Below are 13665 nucleotides of genomic sequence, written 5' to 3' on the forward strand. Positions count from 1 at the left end.
ATATATCTCAAGAAATCTTAAGAAATAAAAGGAAAATAAAAACTAAATTCGTGTCGTTCAATTTATATAATTAAAGAGATCTTTCGTTCTTACCGATGGACAGTAACCTCATTAATATTGCAATTCCACAGTACTTGCTAAATGTTGAAATGGGAAGGTCTGATTTTATTGAGGAAAATAATTGCATTAACTTTTATAGGTCTAATGAAATTTTTGCTGAAGACATATTGAGAATACTGCAGATGACATTCAGTGGTTAGACTAAGTTCCAAAAGAATATTTACAAACGATACTAATTATTGAATTACTTATTTATTTTTTGCTGTCCTCCTCTCCTAGTGGCACATAGGATCCCAACGATTCCTCTAAATCTTACTGTGTTGCCTGCTTCTCTCGTAATTTGGTTTCTGGAGTACTGTGCGTGTTTAAACTGCTGATCCAAGCTATTTCACCATGACTTAAATGGAGCTCCCGCACGGTAGCCAACTTTTGAATTCCAGCATGGGGGTTGCTTTGTTATGTAGGATGCTATTTTCCTAAGCGTGAGACCAATCCACTTCCATTTTCTTCGTTTGGTTTTAGTGGCACCTTATGTTTATTCCATGTGTTTCCAAACATTTTAGTATTGTTCTTAAGCATTTGTTAATGAATACTGGATTAAACTGGATACGCGATTAAACTGAAGCCGAGTTTTTCCACATTTTTCACATCGAGTTAAATATTGGAGGCTTAGCACGAGTGCTTATTTGATTAGATTTCCACACACTGTTTAACTGCCCGAAAGCTACTTTTATCTATGATAATGCTGCCTAAATATGTAAATAATTTTACGTGCTTAATTGCATCATTACCATTTCTGATGGATGCAGGATCCTTAATAGTGTGGCCGTTTCAAATAAGCTTTGGTTTTTTATGGCTTATGTGCAGGCCAACATTGGATGCACAGGAACTAAATATATCAATTTTGTTTTTTTACTTAGAACTTTTATGATTTTAGACACAGACATCGTCTGCATACTCAATATTGCCAACTAGTTTTCCTTTTTCCAAATAGTCTATAAAAATTATTCCATTTGAATCCCAAAATACTGAAGCCAAAACTTTTCCAATCGATTGTTGAGTTCTTTGCCGCTTGGGAGCACTACCCACGGGCTCTACCCATTCTCTGGCTTGTTGTTTTCCCTCAAATATGAAATAATGGATCCATATTTTATCAATTGTTAGCACTCACAGCTTACAGAAGTTAACATGTTAAAACTGCAAGAAAGCCTCCTTTGTGCCCATCGACACTCTGCTATCTTTGAATGCGGATACTTACCTCCAATATAAAGTCATACTGAGTCATACTGAGACTATTATCTGATCAAAATTAAGTTTGGGACATTATCATGCCGCTGTTTTATTGGAATGGTCATTGTTTCTTACTCAAATCTTCAGTAGTCTAAGTCTTTAGTATACCATCTAAAATTTATTGATATATGGTTGCACATGGCTGCAGCCTGCATCTATGTCTACAATTTAAAACTTTTTTGATTTACAACTGTTGAGACTTCATTTTTGAGTTACTGGCTCAAAAGCATTGCTACTTTAAGCTTAATCTTTGCATTTGTGGAATTCAAATAACTTTACTTATATACAGGTCCTGATAATGCATCTCTAAAGAGCTCCATTTTCGTAGTCATGTCATATCATATCAATATGACTCTAATCTTATTTGTATTAGAAATTCGATTAAGTCCAATAATACTTTTGTGTTCACATACATATATATACACATATATATGTATGCAATTTATAAACTAAAATTGTGATTAGAAAATCTATCAATTGTCTGTTAGAATTTCAGTTAAAGAAGCTATTTTATGTCCTTTCGTATTTGTTTCTTGAAATAACATTTAAAATCAATTTGGAAATATTTTGCAATAATTTGATTTTGCGTGAAAGTAAGTGATATCTTCCGAATTCGTTGTCATTTTTGATTTTCCTATCTTCCGAAGTAGCACTGACAGGGTGTCAGAGCATATTTAAAATTGTCTATGCAAGTAGATACTTGCGCTAAGGAGTCTAGGCTCATATCGCATATGCATTTGTGTAGATACTTCCTTCTCGGCATGACACCATAAATTACTGCTGCACATATGCCTTGACGCCTTGGAACAGAATTAGTTGAACGTGAAGTCATCTCAACTGTCATTTTGATTGTAAGACTAACGGAAACAAACTGGGTCACTTGAAGTTTAACAGAGAAGATACGAGTATCTAGTGAAGTCATGTGATTTTTTTTTCGAATAATATTTTTTTGTTATTTTTTTTGGAATTTTTTTTTATTACATTTAACAAGTGCGCTTTCATGTGTTTATTGACCATCACTTCAATTTCTATTTGCCAAAGCAATTTGTGTGAAACTGAAATATTTGATGAAAAGATAGAAAAAAATTTATTTAAAAATACAAAAATTATATCTATTGTTTGTACCTATATGTATTTAGTTTATGTATGTGAAGTATATATTCCCATACAAATGGGTATTATATTTGCTTTTACATTCTCGGTGTAGCTCGTAGCTTCTCATTTCGGATTGTTTGTAATCGAATTGTTTGCGGATGATGCAAAGTTCCGAGCTGTTGGATTAAGGCGTGTAAGCTGACAAAGCGATTGGCATTCACTTTTTAAATGTAAATAAAATCAACAAATCGCTTACGTCATTGATATTGCCTTTTAGGTACAATTAAGGTTTACTTTGAATGGATTTATAATTGCAGTGTATGGAAGTGCATTATAATTCATATGAGTGAAATTGACTTGACCATTAAAACACTACACTACTGTGGGAAGTTGCCATTCGAAAAATTATTCATTATTATTAGCTTTTTTTAAGTAGATCTTAAAAAAAAGACTAATTGGACCAAGTATTAATCAATTAAATACATTCTAGGTAGACTGTTTAAGACTAGAGCTCGCAAAGATCGCTAGTCTATGGATTAGTCCAATAAATATATTATGTTATATTAGATAGTTTTTTAGTTTCAAAGTTCACAAAATTTTTTGGCAGTAATCTATGCATTAATGCATTAATTTACTAAATATATTGGACTGTTTGCGATTTTGATCCTAAAAGAAGTTTCCGACGTTCTAGACGACATGCTGTATCTAATGACAGCAGTATGTTCGCCTCAGTGTTTGTATGGTAACCAAATTTTGTCGAATATATAACATTTCTATTGTTTTCATCCCAAAACTCTGATACAGATCTGAATATTCATACTATTTACAACATTAGTAGACTCTATCACTCTCTTTATTTCTCTATCTCTAGTAGTTTATAAATATAGAAAGAATATGATTGATTATATCTTTTACAAAGTTAATATGTACCAAAGTACATATGCAAAGTTTATTATTATTCTGAAATTTAGCAAGAATTTCAGCCAACATGACTAATTGAATTCGAATCTTTGAGGATAAAATATTGACTACAAAAAAATAAAAAAATTGGAGACCTACTTCAATATGAAAAGGACACTAAGATTAAGGAATATATCTCCGGACTGAGAACAAGTAAAGCAAACTAATAAAAAATTAAAGCAATCTGACCCTCGAATTCCATCCTTAGGAATGGCAAATGATGAGTTCACAATGTCACATATGGAATAACCAATTACTCTTGCCCAAAAGTTTCTTGTGGTCGAAGAACCTCATGATCAAAAAAAAAAGAGATATAGGAGAAATCACATCATTTTTAAACACACCCGGTCAAATTTACTTTTCTCTGGCCATTAAAGCAGAAATTCGAAAGTTATATATAAATTTAATCACAAAAAGCCGCAGACATACAATTTAATGTCTACTAAAGTCCTGCATAAGTTAAGTGAAATCGGTTTTATGTACCTAACACAGCTCTTTAATTGTTTTGTGATAATTAGATGCCTTCGGCTGCAATGAAAGGGACCAGTAATAGCGCTAAAACGAAAACCTGGTAAACCTTTCGAAGAAGTAACATTGTATAGACTACTTAGCCTTCTACCAGTTCTAAGCAAAGTCTTAAAAACCGTATTTTACTCTAAACTGAAATCAATAATTACTGCGAATAAGTTATTACCTAAAGATAAATTTAGCTTTAGAGACTAACATGGAACTCGAAACAGCTACATGATCAGCCAAAAATTCAATTAATTAAAATAATATAAAAAGAATTTTTGTTGTTGTAGTTCACTACTATTCAAAAAAAACCTCTTTATGGAACTATTGAACAAATTTAAAGAGTTTTCAGAACCATGCATATTTCTATGGAAGACAAGGAAATCTGTACATTTGTACTTCTATATATTAAACAAGTGTTTGATCAAATCTGGCATGATCGACTGTTATATAAACTTAAAAAGATATTGCCCTATCCAGTTTATATTGTCCAGCATGTTTTGTGAAATGTAAATAACCGATACCTTGTTGTTTAAGTAAAAAAGGAAATATCAAATTTGTATAAAAGTCACTCCAATGCTCCCCACGGTGTTGTTCTTGAACTAATCCACTAAGGCTTGTTTATAATTCGCTCGTATTATCCTTACCTTGCAATGATTACTTAGTGGATTATAGGGTATATTTGCTGTTTTAGGTAAATAACTTCAGTCGTTTTTTTTTTTTCAAGAAAAATTTATTAGGCATAATGAAAAGATTCTTCTCTTTTCCTTTTATCCTTTTGACCAATAATTGGCGTAATTTTTTTTTGTGACATTATCCTTAATTAAAGATTAAAAATAGTGCTTTCTGCTAATTTTTATTATCTATAAATAACACTTTTATTGCAGAAAAGATGGATAGATAAAGAGAACTTAGACCCGCCACAACGATAAGATTTACTTTAATAAATACTTTTAAAATTTCTCATGATACCAATCAAGTTAAGATTTTGCAGTTTTGTAATATAAATTTATCTAATAAAGAGTAAAATTACATTATCTCTGAATCTTATATATATATAAATCTTATATCTTATATAAACTTATATAAAAACTTTATAATTATGACCAATTTCTCGGCCGTAACTTAAGTCGCAATGCTGAATCAAGTTGTGCTTAAGTCATCAACTTAAAGACATAATTTAGACTTAAGTCAGTTAGTGAATTTCAATATTTGCCTCTAAAATCTTCACTCTCTTATTTGAAAATTTACCAAGTCTCACGTCGTCTGTCATCTGCATTCATTCCCGTCAGTGTTCAAAGTTATTCATTCTCACATACTCACTCATGTCTTTTGTTTTATTTACAAATTTGCATATACTTTTACTTAAGTTGCATTTTGTTCTACTTCATTTTAGGTACACGATTGGGCAACAGACTTCTGCGATGGCACTTGCCTATGTGCGCTAGTGGAGAATCTCCAAACTCGTCCACTTAAGCCATCATGGAATCGACGGCCAGCGAATCAACATCACTATTTAGAAAATGCGACAACTGCCTTAAACGCTGTCGAGGCTGACCACATAAAGCTCGTCAACATTGGCAATGTGGACATAGTCAACGGCAATGTGAAACTTATTTTGGGCCTAATTTGGTCACTGATTGTGCGCTACCAAATTGGCCGTAGTAAATTTCCGCCACGAAAGCTTATGTTGGCTTGGCTACAAGCTGCCTTACCTGATTGCAAAATCACAAATTTAACTACCGATTGGAACAGTGGAGTTAATTTGTCAGCTTTGTTGGACTATTGTCAACCTGGCCTCTTTCCACACTGGCGCTCACTTGATCCTAGTCAAAGTGTCAGAAACTGCACGAATGCCATGAACATTGCACAACGCGAATTCGGTGTGCCAAAAGTGTTGGAACCAGAATATTTGGCTTCTCCATGGTTGGATGAGTTATCTGGTATGACATATTTATCCTACTTTATGAAACCTGGTGGTCCAGGCTACAATGCCACAATGCGTTGGGTTAACACTCAAATTAAAGAACCTGTCAAAAATTTCACTGTAAGTTTTAATTCGCTTTTATGTTAAGAACACAAATGATTCTTATCACGTTTTTGTTTTTCTTGAATGTAGACCGATTGGAATGATGGACGTGTTTTCTGTGAAGTTATAAAAGGTTTAGGTGGACCTGCTCCAGCTCCTGAGAAACTCAGCACAGATCCATTTCATTTTGAAAACAACATTCGCAAAGCCGTGGAAGCTGGTGCCAAACTGGGTGTGCAGCCCATTCTAACTGCCAAAGATATGGCGAATCCAGAAGTCGAGCACTTGGGTATTATGGCTTATGCAGCGCATCTTCAGTGGGTACCACCAAGGCCACCGCTGTCCGATTTAGTTAATGTCTATATGGAGAGTAATTCCGGAAGAGTAGGCGAACCGGTATGATTTCGTCAATTACGTATATTTCCACCAAGTTTTTAAAATAAAATGAATAATATGATTAAATTTTTTTATTTTACCTTTTTTAATTTTATTATAAATTTTCTTTTGCTTCTGTAAACACTATTTTTAACATTTTTCATAATTTGTTTTCCTTATTTTCTGTTAAATATTTTTAATGTTTTTTCTTCCTCTTTCTTTTTTATACTCTACTTAATATTTTACCTTCTTTATTTTTTTTATTTTGTTTTCCTCATTTTCCATTCTATTTTCTTATTTTCATTTCATCATTTTTCGTCTTAAATTTTTTTTTTTCTTTTTTATTTACACTTGTTTTGTTTATTTTTAATTTATTTATATTTTAACTCTTCTTCATTTTCTTAATGTTTTTTTTTTAATTTCATTTAATTATATTTTTGTTTTCTTTTTTCAATACGAAAATATATTTTTAATATTTAACATCTTTAAATTTTCAAATTTTTTTTATACATAATAATTCGGCACAGACCCATTTTCGTATTGACGTGATGTCGCGCGAAGTCAGCCTGAGCCAAGTAAGGGCAGTGATTATGCCACCCACTGGTCATCCACAGCCAGTCCGCCTGAATGCTCACGGCGAGGGTGTCTACATACCTGACAAATATGGCATGCATGAAATCGTTGTCGAAATTGGCGAGGACAGTCTCGGTGGACATTTCTTCCGCGTGCTACCACGCTTTATACAAGTAGCAGCGCCCGGCATGGCCCCCTGTGCACTTGGCAGTCTAGTTGAAGTGCTCGTCAATGCTACTGGTGCACCAAAGACGGAAGATATACTTGTCACTGCAGTCTCTCCGACAGGAATTTCACACAATTGTCCACTGAAGAAAGTGGAGGAAGGGCACAGCGCTATATTTAAGCCAGACGAAGCGGGAATTTGGGAGATTGCCATTACATATCAAGGACGGCACATACAAGGTGGTCCCTTTACATGCGCTGTGTTCGATGCAACAGGAGTTAGTGTGCATGGTCTCGATGGAGCACAAGCTCTGCGTGCACACTCTTTCGAAGTAGATGCACGCGGTGTCGGCGTTACTGGTGAGTTGCACGTTGACATTGTACACGACAAGCGTTCGTTGGTTTGCTCAATTGAAAAGATTGTGGAAAACAAATTCCGCGTGACTTTCATGCCACGACAAAATGGCAAATATCGTGTTTACGTGTACTTTAACGGCTACGATGTGAAAGGTTCGCCATTCATCATGCGAGTGGGCACTAAGGGACGTTCGGGCAAGACGCGCAGCAGTCCTTTGCATGACAACAAACACCGGTCAGAAAGTCCCTCAATGCATTACACATCGACAACCAGTACACGGCACAATGACTACCGTAATTCCTCGTTGTCACGTAGGGATTTGCTTAATTCTCACAACACACCCGAACGACAGAGGTCTTATTCACCGCAGTATTCACCGAAGCTGGATTCGAGCGACTATCGTACAAGCTCAAGTTATTATAAACGCGAAAGTGAAGTGAGTATCGCAGATACGGTGAAGGCATGATTTTGTATTTTTTTACAGTAAAATTTGTTTTTGTTACTAATATTTTTTGTACCTGTACACGTACACTACTCACTAATTTCTTTCTAACCTCAAACACTATACTGTATCCTCACAAAATTATATTAGGAACGATTGGCTACATCCCCTCCACCACCTCCGGCGCCACAACCACCACAACGTGAACAATACAGTCCAACCACAAAGTACATTAACTCCACGGACCTGTACACGGTAAATGCACGGCGTGACTCTAAAGCTTCAACCTCTTCTTCCACCAAAAACGATTACTACTATGACAAAGAGAATGAACTTTACAACCAGAAACGCACGAATAGAAATTTAAAATTGGCACCACCACGCGAGAGTCGCGAAGAGTTTTACGATCAGCAGCAAACGGCGAGAGCAACCGCAACGTACACCGCCAAGTTGAGCCCCATTCCTAGTCCCACACACAATGTAACTAAATTCTACACTTAATATAACCTTTAATGTTTTTATTGTTGTTGTTGTTTAATGTAATTTTGTTAATTTTTAACATAACCTCGAAACACAAGTAAAAACCGACTAATATTGCTTAACGATTCCTTCCGAAATAGATACGTTCAAGCGAAGTGCGCACACACAGTCCACTCACAGTAAAAACCTCGAACCAATACGAGACAGCCACACGCAATCTGAGCGTAAGCCCACGGCATATGACGCCATCGCCTGTTCAACGCTATTCACCCAACAATGCTTACATCACAACAGCAACACATCGCATTGGCAGTCCAGTATCTACACTCAATAAGGTAATAATCCCCCTATCCACACTTAGAATTTTTAACTCCTTTCCTCTTCCTCACACAGAATGGCATCAATCGCTCTGAATACGAAACTTCACGTATTGAAAAATCTTCAACCTACAAGTCTTCCTCCAACTTCGTTACCGATTCCAATGTACGCGCAAGTCCATCGCTTTACGGCACTACAGAACGCATACGCCGTACAGCTTCACCAGAGCCACGCATCGATCATTCGTCCAATGTGCGAGTTTCTTCGATCAAACCCACATCAGCGCGTCGTGACAGTTGGGATGTCATCAACAAAACGAAGCACATGCTATCCCATAACTCACTGGAGTCCTTAGCTAACATGACGGAAACACAGCTGAACACTGATTTGTCATATAATCGTCCCGACATCGACAATGAAACGCAACGAAACACACAATATAATAAGTTTGCCTTACAAGAGAAGAAATACCATTCCGATCGTGATCGCCATGGAAGCATCGATGATGTCGATCGTTATAAGTAAGCACAACGTACTTAATAACTCCGATTTATTGCTTAACATGTTATTTGTTATAGACCAAGTGCCATTACCGTCAAGTCACATTCGAATAATACTTACACGGATAAGTCAGGCGGCTACACGAAGACGGTTAAGGAATCGAGTCAACATGTGGTCACGGAACGCACACACACTGACAATGGCGGCTTGAGCGGTCAATACGGCTACAGCTCATTGTCGCGTTTTCGTCCTATAGACAACAATGCCACTGGTGCCAAAGCAATACGTGTACAAGACATACCGAATGGTGCCATTGGACGTCCCGTGGAATTTGAGATCGACGGTTCAAAAGCAGGTTCGGGCAATTTAGAAATTCTAGTTAACGGAGGACGTGTGACTTCTTCTGTGCGTTCATTGGGCGGACAACGCTTCATTGCGAGCTTCACCCCTCACGAACCGGGTACGCATTCTGTACAAATTACGTTCAATGGGGAAACTGTACCAGGTAAGTCAGATCGCCAATGATTTTTGTAGAATTGAAAATATTTTATTTATTTATTAACTAAACTAAGTATTATAGTGTATTTTATAATGGAAAAAGAAATATGCAATGTCAGGGAAAAGGACTTTTGATTGACATTAACTATAGTTTATTTTTAAAATGAAGAAATCACATAAAAAAGTTTTAATAAAATAATTTTTAAGAATTTATTTTAAAATATTAAATTAAATTATTAATATTATTAAAATGATAATATTAATATTAAATTAATTAATAACACTTTAGCATTCTTCCAATATTTTTAACGGCTGTGGTGAAATAAAATGGATTACCAACAACACTACATCCATTCATATTTTCTTTAAATGTATGTGAGCAATAGTTCTAATAATTTATTATTAAGTCTATTTTATAAATTAATAGTTTATTATAATTATTTATAAATATCAATCAAACTATAAAAAATTTGAATTCAACCAAATTATCATTGCAAAGCACATTAAGCACATACAGCCCACTGTGGTGAATGTAAATATTCTCAGTACATTTTTAGCAAAGTCAAGAACCAAATTACCTTGTCCAGTAGCTTATAAACTGTGTACTATATACTGTTTGACGCTGAAGATTTAGAAATCATGTTTTATTTTTATTCAGTTAAAAATTCAATAATTCATCAATTTATTCAAAAATATAAGCTTAATTAATTAATTAAATAATAATTAAGTAATAGACTTAATTTGATAATAGACAATTAATTAAATAATAGACAATTCCAACTATTTTTCAACTAAGCTTTTTATGAATAGTGTATAATTACTTCCTTACTCTTAACATCAGTGTTGTACCCAAGGATAAAAAGGAATGTAAAGGAGAAGAAGAAATTTAATCTACAAATAATGCACTGTAAAATCATTGCTAACAAAACTTTTCTAGTTCAAACCACCCTTGCTACAATTCCTGTCTACGCCGGGATTTCTGTCGATTAGTCTTCCACTTCTAAATGATATAAACTGATTACGTTATTTTGAATAGACTTAAGTCTAAGTCTATCTTCTTTCTATTTCTAAAAAGAATTTAACTGCAACGCTTGTTTGAAATTGTAGTCATCGTTCTTCCTCAGTCTTGATTCGCTTTACTGCTAGCTCCTATTCTTGTTTTTAAACAGCAAATTCAACCTGGTTTCCTGGTTATATTCAACAACTCAGCATTTATTATCGTATAAAGACAGAAGATTCACATAATATCACGAAACATTTACTGATTTACTGATAAAGGCTTAGACGAGTTTCGTGACCAGTGCAAACACACTCCAAGTAGTGCAGCCGTATAACAGGGCGCATTTACGACTGATTTCATAATTCACAGTTATGCGCGAAAACTTCTAGTGTTCAGGACCGTGTTATTAATCTATACTTGAATATCTCTGCATTCGTGGTTATTTCTAGTTCTTAAGAATTCTTGGACGACTAGCTACGTAATAATTGTTGAGTGATGGATATTTAACGATGTCCGAAATACATTGTGACCGAAAAGTTTCCGGAAACTCTTAAATAAAACGCAAAATTCTTAATCTTCATCAATATTTATTTTATCTCCTTCAAAATATGCTCCATTAGAAGCGATACACAAATGCCAACGTTTCTTCCAATCATCAAAACATTTTTTATAGGCGCTTTCCGGTATGGCTTTGAGTTCCCTCTGCGAATTCTGTTTTACGTCTTCTATGGATTCAAAACGCGTTCCTCTGAGTGGTAATTTGAGGTTGGGAAACAGGAAAAAGTCACACGGTGCAAGATCAGGTGAATACGGTGGCTGTTCGATGGTATTTATTGAATGTTTGGCCTTAAAATCGTTGATAATGTTGAACAAATTGAGGTGAATCGGAACAAGCCGGGCGTTGACACGTCGCATACACAAATTGTCCACCAAAATCAAACGAGCCATCTCACGACCGATGCCTAGCTCTCGTGCTATCTCTCTAACACTCACATGAGGATTTTTGAACACGATTTCCTTTGCCTTTTCAATGTTTTCGTCGGTGGTAGAGGTCGAAGGTCGTCCAGAACGCGGCATGTCTTCGACGGTCGTACGACAGTCCTGAAAGGCTTTGTACCACTCATAAACTTGAGTTTTCGATAAAACTGATTCCCCATAAGCCTTTTGTAGCATTCGCAACGATTCTGCACACGAAATTTCGTTCGAAAAACAAAATTTGATGCAAACTCTTTGTTCAATATTTTTTTCCATTGTTTTTTTCGCAACGCACTACTGAGGTGAACTGGTTTCAACAGCTGCCGTAAACGAACTGTCCGACAGATCGCGCTCATTTTTGGCATAGTAATTAAGGACAGTGCTGCCAAACTACATAAACTTAAAATATCGAAAAATATACAGCGCGCGAATCTTAAATGAGAACCTCCGAAAACCTTTCGGTCACAATGTAGTAGTGTGATCAGCTCAAGAACTCACAAGATTAAAAAATTATGTTTTAGTTTTGAAAATTTACTCACTACTAATCCCTTTTTTTGTTGGAAATAGACTTGATCTTTATATTATATAGATAAAATATTATATATTATAATTTATATACAAAATATATTGTCTCGCCCGTGGTAATCGTGGAGTGCACGCATCCAACCCTTAGTACTAGTAGTCTCGAGAAATTATTTACGAATAATTAAATACAAGAATTATTTTTAAGACCACCGATTATGGATATTTACCGCTACTCGAAACAACTGTACGGTCAGCCAAAAATTCAATTAATTAAAATAATACAAACACAGATTTTGATGTTGTAGTTGACTACTTTTTGAAACCACTTTATTTTTCTATTAAATTTGTTTTTAAAGCCAATATGACGGGGCAAGTGACTATTTTACTTAATAGAAATAATTGTATTTAATAGAGAGGTTCGAAAAATGTAGTGAACAAATGTTTTTTAGCAAAAGACAGTTTGTTAAATTAATAAATCACATAAATTTAAAGCATTCATGTACGAATATAGAAGCACAATCTATATCAGTAATTTTTAATTTTTTGGAACCTAGAAATATCGTATGTTGATGTTTTGCTAATATAATGTGGGGCTAAAGACGCTAAAAGAAATAATAATATTTTTTCAGACTGCATCTAAACCGTTGACAAAAATTCAGTTAATTAAAATTATATTGAAAATTTTTTGTTATATAGTTCACTACTTTTGATATCTTTCAACATTATAGTTCTTTATTCGAGTTTTTTGAAAAGGGGTCTGTGAAACTTTACAATGAAAAACTTATGAGTTTATTTTTAATTTTTATTCCGATCTCCGACAATTTGAAGTTCGTATTCGCCTTCTTTTTTAGGGAGAAGTATTATTACAATTTCGAGAAATATATATGATATATATATAGATAACCATAATTCCAACTAATTCTAGAAAATGTTGTGGAAATAATGTTAAATTTACTCCAATAAATATGATTAAAAATTCACTTGTTTTTAGTTTTGCATTTATATATAAACCAGTAAAAAGAGGATATCAATAAATAAACTCTGCAATGATAGCAAATACACCTTCTATTAATAATATAAAATAATAATATATAAAATAGTTTATTAATATAATTTTTAGAGGCCAAAAGTAAATTTAATTCAATCATTGTAAAACTGTGTTTTCTTCAATGAAGTCATTTTTCTTAGTTCTTCTCTCTAACTAATTTAATGAACTCATAAAATAGTTTGTTACTCTCTAATAAATGAACTGAAATAATTCCACTTCACTAACTTAACTCCCACCTACTGAGTCCGCCACTGTCAACCTAACCACAAACACAAACACCAACAAAACGCAACAGGTGAGAAATGCGATATGCTGTGGTCGTGCTTCCACTGTGAACAAAACACACACGGAACTGTGCTCAAATAAGCGTTTGCACAAACACAACAACAACAACAACAACATCGGCTCAGAACAATAAAATGATTTACACAAAAGAACCATTGAAGAGTAACTTCAATAC

General features: G+C 34.4%; 1 protein-coding gene across 3 annotated transcripts in view; it reads left to right on the top strand.

Moving 5' to 3' along the window:
• LOC119686161 (filamin-C) overlaps window positions 1-13665 on the top strand; it is a 585474-nt gene that overhangs the window by 17760 nt on the left and 554049 nt on the right. For 2 of the 3 annotated variants that reach the window (XM_038100658.1, XM_038100661.1), the window contains exons 3-9: window positions 5315-5965; window positions 6038-6343; window positions 6850-7854; window positions 8011-8340; window positions 8481-8675; window positions 8734-9179; window positions 9237-9664. In XM_038100658.1, coding sequence (XP_037956586.1) covers window positions 5315-5965; window positions 6038-6343; window positions 6850-7854; window positions 8011-8340; window positions 8481-8675; window positions 8734-9179; window positions 9237-9664 — 3361 coding nt within the window. The remainder of the gene's footprint in view (window positions 1-5314; window positions 5966-6037; window positions 6344-6849; window positions 7855-8010; window positions 8341-8480; window positions 8676-8733; window positions 9180-9236; window positions 9665-13665) is intronic. The other variant, XM_038100659.1, reaches the window with a different exon arrangement.

The sequence above is a fragment of the Teleopsis dalmanni genome, chromosome 2, assembly GCF_002237135.1.
Source record: "Teleopsis dalmanni isolate 2A chromosome 2, ASM223713v2, whole genome shotgun sequence".
Lineage (NCBI taxonomy): Eukaryota > Metazoa > Arthropoda > Insecta > Diptera > Diopsidae > Teleopsis > Teleopsis dalmanni.